Source organism: Lycium ferocissimum, chromosome 7 (genome assembly GCF_029784015.1).
Source record: "Lycium ferocissimum isolate CSIRO_LF1 chromosome 7, AGI_CSIRO_Lferr_CH_V1, whole genome shotgun sequence".
NCBI lineage: Eukaryota > Viridiplantae > Streptophyta > Magnoliopsida > Solanales > Solanaceae > Lycium > Lycium ferocissimum.
In genome coordinates this window covers 20989643-21009103 of record NC_081348.1, presented here as the reverse complement: position 1 = coordinate 21009103, position 19461 = coordinate 20989643, and the positions used below count along the sequence as shown (strand labels likewise).

At 34.8% G+C, this 19461-nt stretch overlaps 2 protein-coding genes across 2 annotated transcripts; both read left to right on the top strand.

Moving 5' to 3' along the window:
* The first annotated feature begins 352 nt into the window (after positions 1–352).
* LOC132062009 (extensin-like) lies at positions 353–1423 on the top strand. The gene has a single exon (XM_059454669.1). The coding sequence runs from the start codon at positions 353–355 to the stop codon at positions 1421–1423; it is 1071 nt and encodes a 356-aa protein (XP_059310652.1).
* A 12301-nt stretch (positions 1424–13724) lies between these two features.
* Positions 13725–15591, top strand: LOC132063734 (protein TILLER ANGLE CONTROL 1-like). The gene is made up of 5 exons (XM_059456432.1): positions 13725–14028; positions 14152–14188; positions 14275–14852; positions 15121–15268; positions 15363–15591. Exons 1-5 carry the CDS (start codon positions 14023–14025, stop codon positions 15374–15376), a joined length of 783 nt encoding a protein of 260 aa, XP_059312415.1. The 5' UTR covers positions 13725–14022; the 3' UTR covers positions 15377–15591.
* The last annotated feature ends 3870 nt before the right edge of the window (positions 15592–19461 follow it).

Genomic DNA, 19461 nt, shown 5'->3' with positions numbered 1-19461 from the left:
AAGTTCTTAGTTGTCATTGTCACCGAGTCTTTGAGAAGCCAATCAAAGTGAAAAATTCATTCCTCTAACAAAAAGGATGTGATGTATTCTTGATGAATGCAGGCACCAAAGATTTGATACCAAACCCTGAAAGTCAAACTGATGCTTTTCTTTTTCACCTTTTAGTTGGTTAATTTTGGTACGTAGCTTTTTTTTTTTTCTACTGTTTCTCACGGTGAATTCCTCAAGAATCCTTAATCAATAGACTTGTATAAATTAAAGTGCGCAGAAACGAATAGCCAACTCATTGAAGTTACCTAAAATCCAATTTAAGTTAATTCGTGTAGTGAGTTCCTAAAGAAGTAATAGTACAATGTCAAACCAACAAAGACCATTTTCATGGTTCCGGTTGGCTCCTTTCGGTCGCCAAATGCAACCAGCCCCAGTCCCAGCCCCAGCTCCGGCTCCAGCTCCAACAGCAGCCCCTCGACCAACAACATTTCGAGCACCTGCTCCACAGCCATTTAGGCCCCCAGGCCCTCGGCCTCGGCCAACCGTCCGACCACCTGCACCTACTGTTACATCTCCTTCTCCACCCACTAGAGCATTGTTCCCTGGCATTACTACTACTACACCGAGATCCCCAACACCATCCACTGTCCCTTCCTCTCCAGCCAAATCAACACCTGCTACATCTGCCCCTGCTTCTCCAATCAGCAAAATGGCTTCTTCTTCATCACCTGCATCTCCTACAGGAACTTCAACATTTCTTACAATCACTTCCTCTTCTTTTAACTTAAGAAGCCCTGAAACCAAGAAGCCAACCCCATATTCTCCATCCCCAAAACCAGCAGCATCACCACCTAAAACTGCACCTCCAGCTACTGTAACTGCTCCTACTACTGAAACTACACCCTTATCTTCAAGAATGATCAAGCCTTTGGGCGAATCTCCACCAAAGTACCCCAAAACAAAGCCTCTGTTTCGTCCATCCACTCAAGCACGAGCAGCCCCACAAGAAGAGAAGAAACTAATGCTGGGGCAAGAAGCCGCTGGAAATTCTAAGATGAATGAGAAAGCTGCTATCGATAATAAGAAAGTTACTGAAGTGAAAAAATTACTACCAAGGAGGTTGGTAACGCTGATTGGTGAAAACAAAGGGGCGATAATGGTATTGAACCCAAATTCCACCAAGAAATCTCACACTAATGTTTTTGGAGGAAAGTCTCAAACTGTTGGCAAGAAAGAAGAAGGCAATACTGTTGAAGGAGAAATGGGGTCGAAGAAGAAGAAGGAAGATCAAAGTGACATGAATACAATGGAGATGGAAGAATCTACACTATTCATAAACAATAATGTACAAGGAGTGAACAATTCCATACTAGACGATTCAACTCTCACTCATCATGATCCTGGTTTTCATATCTTGTTCTCAACGGATTAAAAGCCCTATGATTTGCGAATTAGAGATGGTGAGATCAGGCTTTTTCCTGCTTTCTTGGTGACATGCAAGGGTATGAAGTTCAGTTCATATATGACTGACTCTATATGTATGAGGGAGGTAATAATAATATTCAATATATATATGATGTTTGAGGAATTTTTCCAATTGATAAATAAAAGTGATGAGGGCATGGATCTTGATTCTCCATGTTTGAGTTGTAGTCCACACCTTTAATGTACTATGTCTGATTCTCCATGTTTGAGTTGTAGTCCACACCTTTAATGTACTATGTTATCGGCATTAATTTATGAATTTCCTTTGAAGTTGTTGATTAATATTTTAGCACGAAGCAGTCTATCGAAGCCTTGAGCGAATGCCTTTCTAGTATGAAATTTATAATGTGCTCCAAAATCATGCACGATCCGTCCCAGTTGAAGTTTAGTGAGTGAAAAACTTCTGACAACAGAAAAATGGAATGATTGAAACCAAGCTAATTCATCAATATACTTTCTCTAACATGGAGTCGTCCAATCATGGTCTGATGCAAAGTTTCTCCATTAGTTTTGTTACTCATCGCCTTCTGCTTGACGTAAATATGTAGTAATTATATTTAGGAGTATGTCTTAAAAGCTTAATATCTATACAAAGTATTCGTAGCTACAAAATGAGCAATGATGTGCCTACTATAATATTCCTCACTATGTACACTTCTGCCTCTGCATCCAATCCAAATGGTGCGAACGATATTGTAGTACTCCCTTTGCCCCAATTAATTTTGTGGCACAGTTCAGATTTTTTAAGAGTCAAATATGTTAATTTTGACCGTGTCGGATAAAGAATCTTTATGTTTTTTGAAATAAAATTTATATATTTGAAAATTATATAAAAAGTATTGTAAGTCACAATAATTGACAATTCATAATATTTAAAAGATATATGAAAAAATTGTGGTTAGACAAAAACTTTTTTGAATCTTGAAATTCCAAAGGTGCCAGATAAATTAGAACGTAGGAGTATATGATTGGTCATGATGACACAACTAATAGTCAGCTAAAATTTTACTTCTAGCTAAGGCCTTCAAGAGAAATAAAGCATGTCTACGACATCTCCATCTTCCACGGAGATTAGCTTCGAAATTCTTCAAAATATGGCTTATCCAGGGGCGGAGCCACCGTCATGGAAGGAGTTAGGGTACCGCAAGGGATTCATCAGATATTTTTTCATCAAAAAATTACACTGTATATATAAGGTTAAAATTATTTTTTATGCATATATTGTAAATATATAATCTCCTTTGGCTTCTTTGTATGTTTCGAATCTCGTTAATGAAAATCCTGGAGTTAAAAGCTTCTATGATCACTCAACTTTGGGTAATTGGCCATCATAGTCACTCAACTTTGAGTAAGTGGCTTCTATAATCACTCAACTTTATTTTGTCTTCCAAAAGTCACTCAACTTTGGGTAATCGGCTTCCATAGTCACTCAACTTTGGGTAATCGGCCTCCATAGTCACTTTAGTCGGAAATATAATTTCCGGTATATATTTAATGATGTAACAGTCATAATTTTTTTTTAAAATAAAGTCAAACCTCTCTATAACAGCATCGTTGGGTCTAAAAATTTTCAGCTGTTATAGAGAATGGTTGTTATACACCTATAGCAGCATTGACATTTAAATAATATTTCGCTTCATAAGCAAAAAAGATGCATAAAATCTAATTTTCATTTTTAATTGCCAAAATCCTAAGCTTAATCACACTTTGTATAACGAAGGAAAATTTAATAATGAAAATATATATATTCATATAATATTTTAAAGTTGTAATAGTGTATTAAATGATCAAATATTTTGTCAAAATCTCTACACTTATTATTGGTAATCATAGATATTCTATTTTTTTTTTAAAGATGGTTAATTATTATATTACCAAAAAAAGAAGATAGTTGTTATATGGGGGTAATTTTACAAAGAGCGCACACTTTGTTATAAAGTTGGTTATTCTTGTTATAGGTGAAATCTTGTTATAGAGAAAAATATAACATAAAAAATCGGTTAGAAAAAGTTGGTGCTATAGAGAGTCTTTGTTATATGCGGTCTTTGTTATAAAGAGGTCTGATTGTATCTTAAGATATTAAAATCAATGTTAAATTTATTTATTTAAGATGCAATTCATCATAATTAGTGCATATAATACTAAAGTTTAGGATACTATTCATCATTAAAACATAAAAATAATGAACTTAGACAATATATCTCAAGTAATATTGCAAGATATAAATAATAAAAAAAAACTATTCTAAGAATATAAAATTCTATCAAATTAAACAAGTGAGCAAATAAACTCAATTAGTCGGATTGTTAGCAATAATAACTCGAGTCTACACAAAATTCTCAAATTCTCCAGAATCTTCTACGGTTGTTATTAGTGTTGTTTCAGTAACTTTTTGTTGACTTCAGTTGTTGTTGCTTATCGTCACGACCCAACCCCGTAGGCCGTGGTCTTATACACACCTAGACGCTACCTCGAATTAATCAATATCACAAAAGCGACAAGGCGGTAAAGTTAGATAATTTCCGGAAAAATTTCGGCGAGTTTCCTTTTTTACCGACTATAAAAACACCAACAAGGCCACACCGGCCACCAACACAACATATATTACGGGATCGCCCTAAACACAACATATCCAAACGCAACCGTACAAAAAGTAGGCACAACCCACAACTATGTCCCGGACACTAAATGTACGTAGTACGGGTCATATGACGACGGTGGCCCCGCCGTACCCATGACCGAATATATACAATACAACAGACGAATATATACCAAAAATATAAGCTCCGGAATGAGAGGAGCACTCCAAATATGTGTCCTAAATCGGTGGAATTTTAAACGCAACCCCCCGACGAAAGTCGATGCGGAATATGAATATCCCCGAGTATGCAAAGTAGAAATATACAATATATCAAATCGAGTCATAATTAAAAGTACATATCCAAAATACCAAAACGTTTACTTATTAATAATATTTTTCTCAAGAAAATGAACCATCATAGAACTTGTCACCACATTAGTCAAACAATATCATCATAACATAGCCAAATACCCGGCAATATGCAAAGCAATATCACAGATAATATATAAAAAAGACACTATTCTAACATAACATAACATAACAAGCCAAATACCCAGTGCAATATCATATATCATACAAATCATTATTAAACCCAATAGAATAACTAAAGCGTACTATTATTTCCAACCCAAGGAAATAGTCAATTCAAATTTTCTCCGAACGTCCCTCTAAAGATATCAAGCCAAACTTGAAATCATAATCTCTTGTCAAAATCACATGCATATGAGCAAATAAATAATTGCTACCTTTCAAAAATCCGATGACCAAACATATTTACTAACATCGGAAAGTGCGTAAACAAGTTTCGGTTATCGGGATTAGTACATCAAAGCTACAACCTTCGAAATCGTCCTTATGTGTCAAATTGTATTATCAAACTCAATAAAGTAGTTAAAATAACTATTTTATAGTAATCGGAGCGATGGTCAAAAGTTCTCTTTCGAAATCTCGCAAACATACCAAAAGATAAGTACAATAGTCATATTTGAAATCAGAATAATCATTACAACATTTGGAAAACGATTCTTTTCTTTTCGAAGACATAATGGTTCATATTCTTATCAAGTCATGCATAAGAGTGCCAAGAATTATATAAGGTTCATATCTGCTCGGATTTAATTTGAATTTTATCTAATCTAGCCTATGTAAAACTAAGGCATGCCAAAAGAAGGAAGGTTGCTTTACATACCTCGTACGCACCCCAAGATAGCCAATCTAAAGTCAATCCCAACCTACGCCTCGGCTCTCCAAGGTCTACAAATATGCCAACGAATATCCAATATTAGACATAGGCACTTAAGCGATTTATTCCAAACTAACTCTAAATTTACAGAAAATTAGTAGAAAGACTTCCCCCGCAATTAGGCCATCCCGAGAATTTAACGCGCTCAAAATCAACAACAACAACCACAATAACCAACCTAGCAACATCAACATCCAACTGGAAAACAATACAACAACAATAGCTTCCTTTTCCATTATTTAAAACCTGCAAAATATTTTTGCTTACATTCAAAGCCGCAATATAAATCATACATTCGATTACCAACCCAACTCTTTACCAACAATATTTAAAGACATTCTAAACAATTCACATAACATTCCCAACGATCCAATAATTTTTTTTTTTTTCCACTTTGGCCGAAAACAGTCCCAACCGAGAGCAGCCCCTTTAATTGTTTTCTTCATTTTTAAATCATGGTTTGTATCCACAATTTACATTCTAACAATGCTATCTCATCAATATACCAATTACCTTAAACATACAATAACCTCCTAAAACAGTCCGCAACATTAACAACATCAATTTGAGTCAATAAACATTCATTTCCAACATAAAATTCATAGCGACGACGATTAAAACATTAGCGATATTCATTCGTTCATTGTCATATAATATGACCCATTTCGACCAACACTACACATATACATAAATGGATAATTCTCAATCGTTCTTCACCTTACAATGGTCATAATCAACTAACTAGGCATTAATTCATAATTTCAATCATAACACAACAACACCCATTTACACTACTAAGCTCCACATACACAACTCACTTCCAACATTTCATATTTCATGATTTTCCTCCAATTTAACATACTACAACAATAATATAACCTTCATATCAAATCTTACCTTTCTCTCTTCAACTTCCACAAGCCAGGGTTTCCAAAAGAGAGTGGATTGTTCCTCCAACGATGGTTCCACGCTATAAGGAACCTCTTTACCCAAGGAATTAATATTTGAAGGACAAGAAATGGAGGTGGATTTTTTTTTTTGGGTTGTGGCTGTGAGCTCCTTAATGGAGGGAGTCTTCATTTTTTTTTTTTTTTTTTTCAAGTGTGGATGAAGTGAAAAAATGAAGTGGTCATCTTTATTTAAGTTAGCAAGACTTGGTCGTCCTTTGGCCCACATTAATGTGTTGTCCCAATTAAAATTGAACACCATTTGTGTGGGCCAACCATGGAAATTGTGGATGATTTTCATCTTCTAATTTCTATCACTTTTGGTCCCAAATTTTCCTAATTGTTCCATACCAATAAATTCATGCACAACTTATACTCAAAATAAAATCGAAGGTCAAGAATCCCGACTTTGTATCCCGAAATAATTTTGTCCTCAACTTATCATAATTAATCCAGATTGCTCCAATGCACAAAATTACGGGTTCTAACACTTACAATCCGGCTAATTGGGTTTATCGGCTCACTTGTTTAATTTGATTTTATATTCTTAGAATAATTTTTTTAATTATTTATGCCTTGCAATATAACTTGAGATATATTGTCTAAGTTTATTAGTTTTATGTATTAATGATGAATAATATCCTAAACTTTAGTATTATATGCACTAATTATGATGAGTTAGATCCTAAATAAATAAATTTAATTATTGATTTTAATTTTTTAAGATATTTTGTTAAAAAAATTATAACTACCACATCATTAAATATGTAGCGGAAATTATATTTCCGCCTAAAATGACTACGGAAGCCATTTACCCAAAGTTGAGTGACTGAGGCCACAAGCAATGAAGCTCTTTCTCTAAATTTTCTAATAAAATAAGAGTTTTTCATTAACCAAAATTTTTTATATACACAAGAGAAGCCTAATAAGGTCTTTCACTGGAAAGAAAAGCGTCAAAAAATAAGGAAAAAAAGTTACCGGATTTCTCGTGACTATCCAAGAATTTCAATGTTTGAATCAAGGTTTCAAAAAAGAAAGCATATCTGATTTTATTTATTTTAGAATTTTTTTCTCGAATTACTCAAAGTTGAGTGACTTTTGGAAGACAAAACAAAGTTGAGTGACTATAGAGATCACTTACCAAAAGTTGAGTGACTTTTGAAAGGCAAAATAAGTTTAGTAACTATAGCGGCCAATTACCCAAAGTTGAGTGATCATATAAGCTTTTAACAAGAAAATTCTGGCTCCGCCTTTGCCCATCATAAAAGTTACTGATTCAGCATAAGTAGTAGCTTTGACCTAAATATTGTATTTATAGTAAAAAATTAACCTATTTAGAACTCATAAAACAAAAAGAGATGTGATTTAGAAATACCAAAAAAGTTAAAATTCTGAATCAGCCGGCTTATCCCCACTTCTGCGGAAGATATATCATACACGTATGTTAAGGGATTCTGAAAGAATTTCAAGGCTCCAAATGCCACGGAATTGATCTACGGAGTCGGATGAGTTGGGCATTAGAAGGATATGTTACTGTGCATGCTACACTAAAACATTGCGGCATTTTCGTAGTGCAATTAATGGAAGCTTTTAAAGTGTAATTTAACCTGTAATTCAACATGTTATTTACCTTTTGCTTTTTTATTTTTCAAGCAACCAATTCATGTGAATTTTAAGTGTTTATTGGAATATTGGCTTTCAAGTCAGGGGCGGATTTAGGCCCAAATTATGGTGCACGTGAACCCATGATCGCTCCGCAAAACTAGATATTTTATGTACATATTTCTTAAAACATATCTAATATTATTTGGTGGCACCCATGCTCCAAAAGGGTTGAATGGTGCACTTGGTTGAATCATGAATGTTGAGCTATTTACCCCAAGGAATAAGGATTGATTACCACTAAATACTTTCTTTTTTTCTCAATTTTTAGTGGTGCACTCATGTTCTAGAAATTCTAAATCCGCGTCTGTTACAAGTAAACTAATTGTGAACATGTCCATTTTACACATTTTTGTAAGAAAATTTATTATGTGGGCATTGAAAACCGAGGATTACACCTATGCTTCTTTGTGCAATTAAGTGGCAATCACGATGATTGAACTATAACTTGCTCTGTAACAATGATCCAATTGATGGTTCAATCGACAGAGACATTTATAAACTCCTCTGTAAATTTCGCGCGGTCTTAAAAGAACAGGTCAATTGATCTAAGACCTTTCAATATCTATGCGTCAGCAAGAAGAATATATACAGAATGAAGCTAATATCGTTGCAGAAGTTTTTGCTATCAAAGTTGGATTGGAATACTGCACATTAATCATCAACTGTTACCTCTAGTGATGGAGACTGATTCATTAACTCTGAAGAAGATCTTGGATGAATTTTGGGAGGTTCGATGGAACGTTGCAATGGTGGTTAGTGACATTCACAGGTTTCTTTTGTCTCCAAGTCACTATTTCATTATTATGAGTACGTATAAAGGTATTTTTGAACATCCACTTATCCTCAAAATGGGAATTGCTTTATGGCTCCACTAATAATCCATCAAATCCAGAAGGCATATTATTATCTGCTAATGCACGTTTACATGTGGATGCTACACGGGCAAGTATTGGTATTGCCGTTCTGGATAGCCTTGACAAACTGCTTCGCTATGCCCTTGGTTCCCCAATCTAGTTTGTGAGAAAAAAAAAATCATAAACTGTTAAAGCGCTTGCTATAGGAATTGCACTTGAATGTGCAATTAGGAATGGTTGGAAGTATATGAAGATTAAAAAGGGTTGCTATAAGAGTTACACATGCATATTTGGAAGAATATGAAGCTTTAAAAGGGTTGCTATAAGAATTGCACATACATGGTTGGAAGACTATGAAGCTTTAAAAGGGTTGCTATGAGAATAGCACTTGAATGTGCAATTAGGGATGGTTGGAAGAATTCGAAGATTTAAAAGGGTGCAAGAATGTTGTTAATATGATTGAGGTGGAGATATAATGGCGAAATTAGGAATTTCATCAAGGGCATTCGAGATTTAATATATATGTACATGAAGTAACTTTATCTAATATACACAGTGAAATTTTTATATACATTGTGTCAATTTTTGACAAGAGTGTTCAACTTTCTATTACTTTGTTGAAGGAAATATCTTGGGAGCACTTCTTTTGTTGAAGGAAATATCTTGGGAGCACTTCTTAAGTTGGGTTGTACGGGCAGAATATTATGGAATTTGCTCAATTGTTTGTTTGCTGCACTAATATATCATCTACCTTTGTCGGTAAAGGAAAAAGAATAAAGAAAGAAGGAGAGGGACTAAAAGAAGAGACCCACGTCTAGCTAGAGAAACAAGCAGACCCATTGCAAATATCTTCAAAGACCTTAAATTATGTTTTCATAGAATCCGAAGCAAAACTTACTCATCATGGACTCGCAAATGAGAAGAAGGTGGGCAATATCTGCAATCAGACATGCCACAACCCGTCAAAATTACAGCATTTGCGGGAGTATCTGTTGGAAAACTTAATTAACAACACAGGATCGCAAGTAAATCATTAGATAGTAATGAACACTTACCTTGATTCTTAGTAAAAGTCGACTGAAGGAAGTTATGAACTTCTGAGCCTTCACACGTTAATGTTTTCTGATTCTTTCTATAATGGGGGAGAGAGAAGAATAATAACGTGTGTGGCACAGGGACCACAACCAACTTAAATAGAATATACACAACTCTTCAGAAGAGACATAACTCTTCAAAGATTACCTTTCAGAAGAGGTGTAACTCTTCAGTTATGAACCCATCAATTATAACTGAAGAGTTAATTAGGTTTCTACGTATATAAAATTCATACCTTATAACATATGATTTATATATTTAACCCATAAAATTAATACTTTTTTAGATCAGAAAACGGGCTTCTTTAATTGATAGCAATCTATGTACAATTATATTAAATATGTGAGTCCATTAAATAGAGAATTTCTAACAGTATCATCTACTGTGGTGGCCTGTACTAGCAATGTATATTTAACTTCAATTTTTCTACTTAGCTAGACGGATTATCAAAATCCATTGCCCTTTATGCCCCTCTAGATTTCTTGCACTATCATATCCATCGGATATAGGTCCCTAAATTCTTTTTACATCGTCATAAGTTAAATCCGTTACGTACACTACTAGAAACAAAGGTTTTTTTCTACCGATATTCAGTGAGAAATTTGTGATATAAAACATGATTTTCTCATGTCATTCCTACCGAACCAATTCACTGGGGAAACGCAATGTGGGAAACAAATTTCCATTGAAACGCTGGGAAACTTCCTAATTTTTCCGTGTAAAAACACTACTCCCTCTGCACATTTTTCAGTGGGAAAAATAGAGATTTTTTAGTAGTGGTATTACTGTTCTTTGATGAACGGAAAAGAAGAAGATATCAAGTTCGGACGTAAATATTCCAAAATCGAGGTCTATTCATGCTCTCTATTTTACAAACTGCAATATTAATGCAAAAAGGCAGCAGCTTGGCGATTAATTAGTTCGTAAGACGAAAATAATTGATAGCTTTCTAGTGCATATACATAATATCTTTCTAAATATCGACATAAAGTGCAAGAATTATGGGGTAGTAGCACTTTTTGTCCTTAAATTATTGGTAAATTCTTATTTTGATACTCGTGATATATGACACAAGACTTTAGGCCTTCAATTAGGTAAAGTGTGTGATTTTAGTCCTTTTATGTAGGAAATATATTATATTTAGACTAATTTTAGAAGTTTATTACACTCAAATATGGAGTAACAATATAAGTTTAACATAAAGTCATAAACCATGGTTAATTAAGTGGTGGAAGGGTTATAACTTTTGCAAATTTGTAATTATTTCACAAACAAAGGGACCAAAAGTAGACATTTCAAATAATTGAAAGTTAAACATGCTTAGTCAGATATTACAAGAACTAAAATTAGAATTTATCAATAACTAAGGAACTAAAAATGTTATTAACTCAAGAATTATTTACATCATTGAAACAAGATACATCTTGTGTTTCGTTTTTTTTTCTGAAAAAGGGATATGACCAAATGCGCACATGGGGCTGGGGATAAATAATATTCTCACGGCATTCTTAGATTAGTCCCTGCCCACTGGCTATAGGTGTATCCTCATATATTTGTCGGGTTTATGAGATGAAAATTCCCTACAATTGCATCCAAATGAAATGACAATTGAATCAATTAGTCATGTGATACAGTTTTCTTTTAATTGCCAATTCCCTGTACTTTGAATTAGTTCAAAGTTATTGGCATAATTAAGTTTTCTTTGGAGAAATGACACAAACCAATCTCGAAAGCTCTTCTGTATATTATGTTTAGGCCAAATTCTTTGACAGTTTCTTGTGGCCGTCGAGATTTTTCACTTAGACATCTCAACTAAATTTTGTTCCATTTAGACACATAAGGCAGAGTTCGACTGTGTCATTTAGACACTTTTTGTACAATCAGTCAAATAGATAGAGCGAGTGTGTTACACTCATCGATGACGTGTCAAAACGGCGAATTAAATAATTGACATGTGGCATATATACCAAAAGCAATTACTATTAAAGAATGTATTTCAGTACTAGTAATTAATTACTAAAGAAAGTACTACATTAACATTTTAACAAAATAAAAAAAGCAAAAAAGTTACAGGTCACCGCCGACTTTCACCCGCTGCCACCCTGCACTTCATCTTCTCCGATGAGTCAACGCCGGAGCTCCGGCAAAACCCAAGCAACGATACCACTGACAGTGCTCCCCTTCCCCTTCATCGCTCCAAACCACAAGCAACCCTAGCCCCTTCGACTCTTCCTCATCATTGTGAGTCCACCGCCGACTAAATTCCGGCCAGTCACTGAAAAACTCTGATTTTTAGTGAGAAATCTCCATTGTTGTACCCAATTTGTTAGCCATCTCCTTCCTTGAATAAACTACTGGTCCATTCTGATTTAAAGGTTTGATTTTTATTCTTTTTCTGCTTTTGTTTTTTCGCACAGATGACGAATCGTTCTAATACAGTTGAATATGTTTGAATTTGCTATTTTTTGGGACTTGTAGTTTGGAAATCGACGCAAGTGTTGTCCTACAGTAAGCGAAGAGTATGAGCTTTTTCCTAAAAATGGCGGGACTCAGTAGGGTGTCAATGGTTTTCAACCGACTTAACCGATCGAACCATACCGTACCGAATCAATTTTTGAGTTTTTTTTAACAAAACAGACGGTTTTTATATAAATATATAACCATACCGAATAAGTTTATATGTGTATATTATATTTACAAAATTTAAATATAATAAAATATTAATTTTTTGCCTTGGGTTGGGGATGATAAAAACGACTACAAGTCGGCAACATAATTAACACCTAAAGTTTTAACTCTAAAATCTATTATACTACTCTTATTGAAATTAAATTAGTTCTAACATCTCGAGTAGTAACTAGTTTGTAAGCTACAAGGTATTCCAACGATCTTAGATAGAAAGCTATAAAGTATTAGATATTTTTCCACTCATATGATTTTAAATTTATCTTATTGGATGCTTAATCTTAGTAGACTCCGTTCTTGAGCTTCATCTTGATTGAGTTTTGCCCCCTTGTGCGATCTAAATTATACTTTTTGTCTTTGCTTAACATTGTTTTACGCTACCGTAAAATAGTGAGATCAATCTTTATTCTTATCATCTTTCATTTTTTCTTGATTCATCACCCTTTAAACAAGAAAATGTCTAGAGAGTTTTTGCTAAAGTCCTATAGAAGTATGCATGAAATCGTGTCTTTAACTTTTACTAGTGACTATAGCATGATGTTTTTTTTTAGAAAAAAAACATCCGAAAATTAACCGAACCGTACCGATACGGAAGAGAAACCGAGATGATGGGACGGTTTCGAAAATTCTAATTTTGGTTCTATAAAATCAAATAACTGAAAAATTGATATGGTATAAATTTTATAAAATAACTGCCTGAATCGTACCATTGACACCCTAGGTGGGAGTAAAGAAAAAGATTGGTGAAATTTGCTACTTTCTTTTTATTTTTCCTAAAAACGGTGGGAGTAGTTTGACTTTGCTATTTCTTGTTAATGGAGATTTTTTCTACAAGGTGGTGGTTTAAGGTGGAGGAAAGGTTGGAAGAAGAGAGAAGGAAGAAGAAAGAGAAAAAAAATTAAAAAAATTAAAAATTTAAGGTCTTCACGCTCCTGTTGGTGTGCAATTCACCCAAGTTGTGAGAGAGTTTCCTACCTCAACTGTCATGTAAGAAAAGTGAACAACTAATAATTGAGTTGCGTTTTGCTAACTAGTTAGTGATAGTTTAGGTAAGAAACTCTCACACCTAATAATTCAGGTTGAAAACTAAAAAAATTGAATACTTGAGGTATGTTTTTAACCCTTATCTAGTTAAGGTCGAGGGATATCCCATCCATTTTACACAAACGTCATCTATCAGTACATGGGCTGCATCGAAGAAGCCATAGAGATGGAACGTAATTTATATACAGAAACATGCAATATATATGCCATGCAATATAATCTTAAAAAACAGAGGGCCCTCTGTTTATACACTTGTCAAGTAGTTGAACCTCGTACCTAATTGGCCCCCTCTCCCTCTATCCACGGCGGCACTTAGTGATTTATCTGTCCATTATATTATAGTCCACTGCTTAACCACCGGGTCACACATTTCAACTTCAATCAATTTACCATTGCCAACTTCATTGACAAATCCCAAAACAACGACAACCAATGAAGGTACGATTTTATTTAATTTATTCAGTCATCATCTGTAGCTAACCGGTGTTCTTTTTCTTAATTTCTCCCACGGTCTTTCTGGAACGTTATTTACTCTTTTTTGTTGTTTGAGGCGGGACGTAGATCTTCAGTTGGGTTCAGCGTAAACTTAATCAGAAAGGTGAAGCTACCCTTCTTTTATTTTCTGGCTTTGTAAATTCTTAAAAAAGAAACTAATATGTTTGTTCAAGATTTTATATTTGGCAGATGGATTATTTGATCGGAATGTGAAGAAAGATGAGGTGAAAATTAACAATGCGAATATTGGGGACACACAAGTTCTCCTTCAAGATGCCTCTATGGCACATTTGTTGGATAGCTGGAAAGGAGGAATTCTCACAATCGGTACATTAGGATTCGACCAGCTAATAAAAGATCAAAGTTGTGACCTAGACGACGATTTTATTGATGAAGAATGTGAAATTACAATTAATGATCATGAGGAAGATCAAGAAGAGCTAAACCCCTTGATGTATGCAAATGGACATGAACAAAGTCATGAGGCACCAAAAGCAAATGTGATTATGGGCATTGATGGAAACACACTTGCTAGAAGATTAACTGATGATGATGATGAGTCAAACAACGGCAGCAAGAAGGAAAGGATCACATTGGCAGATTTGTTCTCAGCTGATTTTTCTGATAAGAAGAAAGTCCACCTTCCGGATTTGAACGTGACTAATAAGAAAACGTCGAAACCCCAAATGAAACTTGGAGTTTCTTTTGCTAAGAAGTTTATTCCGCGAGTCCGGGAGGATTCTCGTCCCATCCTCAAACTACAACAAGTGAGCCTGCAATTTACTGCTTGCCGTTACTCAATTTTAACTTATACTATCACTTGGCAACAATTCCAATTGATTTAAACCCATCTGTCTCAATTTAAAATATGTGACGTTTCAGATTTTGAAAGTCAAACTTCGTAATTTTGAAAAAATCATGTTCATCAAAGAAAAATTTGTTTGACTCTTGAAATTTGAACGTTGTCATATAAATTGGGGTATAGGGAGCAATATTATAAGCATGCTAGCGCTACTTAAATTCGTGTTTATGTAGTTGATGACTAGGGCGTTGAAAAGGAAGGTTCATCCAGACATGGAAAGCAAGAATCATAAGAACAGTCGGGTGATTGGAGCAGCTGCTGCCAATATGCTCGAGCTTTCCCATGTCACCTCCGAATCTATTTCGCTACTGGAAATACAAGGTGTGTTCAATTAATTATATATAAGCTATAGTATAGCAATTGCCTATACGTGGTGCATGCACTGATGTTTATTTTTCCTTCATTGCATTTGCAGAAACCACTGCCTAAGCTGTGAGCTCGATTCTAATGGCTTTGAAGAGAAGCACTATTAATTATTTTGTGTTTGTCAAGTTGTAATTGCTTTTCAGCTAATGACCATATGTACCTATTGGTGAAAGTCATATGTTGCGAACAGCTAGACCCCCTGAATTCTACGATGTTAAGTGGCTTTTGGTCTTCGTTAAAACAAGATGGTTATAATAAATGAAGACTTTTGTAACCGATGATTTTAAAAATATCATAATATAATTTCTACGTTTATATTTGACTTGGCACACTTCTTTAGAAGCAATAATAAAATGGTAATTTTACGATGTCACGTCTAATTTTTATATGTTGGAAAATGAATTGGAAATAATTATAGTACTTAGTAGTAAGGGTAAAATTGGTAATACTCCCTCTGTTTCAATTTATTTGAACCTATTTCCTATTTAGTCCGTGTCAAAATGAATGATCTCTTTCCTAATTTGAAAACAAATTCACTTTATGAAATGATTTACAACCACACAAATATTCAAGACTTATTTTGAACCACAAGTTTCAAAAGTCTTCCCTCTTTCTTCAATATCGTGCCCATTCAAATGGTTTCACATAAATTGAAACGGAGGGAGTATAAAATAATAAATTATCTCTTGATTTTCCAAACTTGATAAATAAAAGCAGTCATTTATTTTTAATATAGTGGACAAGTAAATACGGATAGAGGGAGTATAGTGTGTGCCTATAAGGTTTTTAAAACTTGTGATTGCAGAGGTGTCATGATATTCGTATAGTTATAAAAGCTTTATGATTATAAATAAATAAAAAGTTTAAGCTAAATTCTTTTCATAGTTAGAAGGATAACATTCTTTCCGGAATGGAGTAACCCAAGAAATTAGGGTCACAACTCACATGACGTATATGTATGGTGTCACTTCTGGGGTTTGATTTGACCGATTTGTTATTTTTGGAGGTAGTTCGGTGTAATTTTCTAGCTATAGCCATGAGCACTAATTTGTGCGTCCTATAATCAAACATGAACAGTCAACTTTGTATCCATTTATTTAAATTTCTTCTGCAAGTAAACAAAAAAGAGTGATATATTGGTATCCCATGTGCAATGTCAATTGTCAACCTTATATTCTCTGACGGTTAGCAAGTACTGGAATTTAGTACTTACAAAAATGAGGGTGATCGAGTACAAAAGTACTCTTAATGGAGAGATCAGAGTTCGAATTAAGAACTAAGTAAAATTCAGGGTAAGGACTTGAAAAGTCCTAGATAAGGACTTGATTTAAAACTTTATCTGTATAAACACTTGAAATGGTGCCGCTTCGCCAAAGTTGGGAGACAAACTTGATAAAGTGTTTATGAACTCAACTCCTTCCACTCAATTCCTTATAGGACCTTCCGGAATTCCTCATACGCATTATTTACGTCATAAAATATACTTAATAATGCTTCGTCCCTTATACTCCAAAGTTGTTTTACTTAGCCATCGTTCAACATACTTACGCTCAAATTTGATCAGAGCTTCTCCGCAAGTATAGGGTGTAACAATTGTGATGCTAGTAGGATAATTAGTGTAAATGATAATAGGTTAACGTTTGAGCGGATACTATGGTGGATGGAGAAGTAGTTTCATGAGCTTCAAAGAAACAGATTTGGGTTACTCATTTCTTTATGAAATTTGAATTTATACATGCGGGAAGAGAGACAAAAGGGCTAGAAAAGTTATTATAAAGTTGTGGCCACAACAGAAGCCAATTATTCTCTTTGCATTGTGATAGTGAAGCAATTATGTCTAAGGAATTTAGCAAAAATGGAAAATCTAGACATATTGCTTGAATCATGTATAAGACAATATTTTGGTGGAATTATCACCAGTATTTTTATGTCATGTCTAAACGACTATGCCGATCCTTTGACGTGTAAAATGCTCTCAAGAGGTATGACTATAGCATTATGAGTGTTGTGAGTCTAAGGCGAATAGAATTGTCACATGTAATGGGAACCTTACCTCTACTATTGCTCTGCAACAATACTAAAGATTCAAAAGGTAAGAACAAGTTATTCTATGACTGTTAACAAGTACTGAAATTTGGTACTTACGAAAATGAGGGTGAATATAAAAGTACTCTTAATGAAGAAATCAGAGTCCGAATTAAGAACTAAGTAAAGTCCTGGGTAAGGACTTGGTAAGTCCAAGATAAGGACTTGGTTTAGAACTTTGCCCATATAAATACTTAAAGTGGTGCCGCTTCGGCCAAAGTAGGGAGACAAACTTGGTAAAGTGTTTTATTATGAATTTAGGAGGTAGCACAAGGCCATAATCGGGTGCTAAAACTCACGGTGGACAAGTTGTGAAGTTGGTATGATTTATGTGTATAAAGCTTTTTCGTCTTTGTCATTAAGGAATTGTAGTTCAATAGAAATTAATCTAACTATCAATTTCGACAAGGATTTGAATAGTTTATACAAGTAGAAGGTTCAACTTGAAAGAAACCTACTATATGCATAAATCTCATAAACAACATCAATCACTAACTAAGGAAGGAAGGGGTGGGGAGGGGGGGTCGGGTTGTTACACTACTAAAAACAAATGCTGAAAATCGACCAAAAATAATTGATTTTTCCAACCTCATGAGGTCGGTTTTGGAAAAAAAGCGACCTCAAAAGTAGGTCAGGTATGAGCAGGTCACAAATATTTATAGACCTCATGAGGTCAGAAAAAATTGACCACACGTGGTAGGTAGATGATTCGTCCAAAAAAAAAATTTAACATACCGACCTAATGAGGTCGGTATATTAAATTATTATTTTTTTCGCAAGAGTATTAATGACCACGTGAGGTCAATAAATTAAATTAGTTTTTGTTTATTTTTAGAAGTTATCGACCTCATGTGATCGGTATGTTGAAATTGTGTTTATTTATTTTTTGTGCTACCATGTGGTCGGTTTTGTCCAAAATATTTTTTGTTATTTAACTTTATCGATCACACGTAGTAGGAAAATTAAGTTAATATATATTTTTTCTTAAGTAAACCGACCATATGAGGTCCGTAACTATAAATTTGTAAATAATGATAATCAAGAAGTGACCTCATGAGCTCGGTTTTTGCAAAATGTAATTTATTTATCGACCTCATGTGGTCTTTCTTTAAAATCTGGAAAATGATATGAACATAAGCGACTTCATGAGGTCGGTTTTCTGCAGAAAAATTAGCAGCATTTTGCTACTTTCGCAGCTGCCCACCTACCAAAAATCATAAAAAATTCTATATTTTTTCAAAACCAGCTCAAAGGCTACCAACAATCTAACAAGCACATATAATAACATGCTACAACTCGCACTACATCAAATTCAACTCGAAACTACTTCAAAGTTGAATCAAAACGTAATTCAAACATTCACAAAAGACATTAAACTACTTCAACCTTTGCAAACATCCATAAAATATTAAAATAGTCTACGCTAAGTCTGTCTATAACATTAAACTACTTCAACATTCAAAAACATCCATCAAACACTTTTACATATTTACAAATCCACCAAAAATTCATGAGTTAGTAAAATACTTAAAATTCAACCATGTTGTTGTGTGTTCGACATGTGCTCCCCATCATCATCACCACTAGCGGGCTCATCTACAAGATGAAATTCTTGACCAACCTTTCAATGTCGTGACCTAGATTGAGAATGGGGAGGTTGACCCTGGAGCTATGAGTGTCATTTGGACAAGGGGGAATGCCCAACCCACCCCCCCCCCCCCCCCCCCCCGCGAAGCAAGTAATGAGTCTAATTAAGCTTTCATACCCGCAAACTGCTTGTCTCTCCGCCTCTCCCTATCTTCCGCGACCTGTAGCTACTCGCCCCTCCGCCTCTCCCTATCCTCCGCGGCCTGTAACTGCTCGTCTCTCCGCCTATCCTTCGCCTCCGAGGCCTGTAGCTGGCTAGATAGCTCAGCGATCTTTTGCTCCATGGCCATAAACACTCGCTCTATCTATCGACCCGACATCATTGGAAGAACATATGCCTTGCAGGGGCGATTGGAATTTACGAAATGGTCGATTTGACATTCCATAAGTTGTACCAAACCTAGTGGGGCCACCAA

Excerpts from the sequence above, each read along its gene's own strand:
- LOC132062009 (XM_059454669.1), top strand. The coding sequence starts at position 353 with ATGTCAAACCAACAAAGACCATTTTCATGGTTCCGGTTGGCTCCTTTC.
- LOC132063734 (XM_059456432.1), top strand. Across the intron at positions 14,189-14,274 it reads GCGTAAACTTAATCAGAAAG|ATGGATTATTTGATCGGAAT; the intron begins GTGAAGCTACCC and ends TATATTTGGCAG. Across the intron at positions 14,853-15,120 it reads CCATCCTCAAACTACAACAA|TTGATGACTAGGGCGTTGAA; the intron begins GTGAGCCTGCAA and ends GTGTTTATGTAG.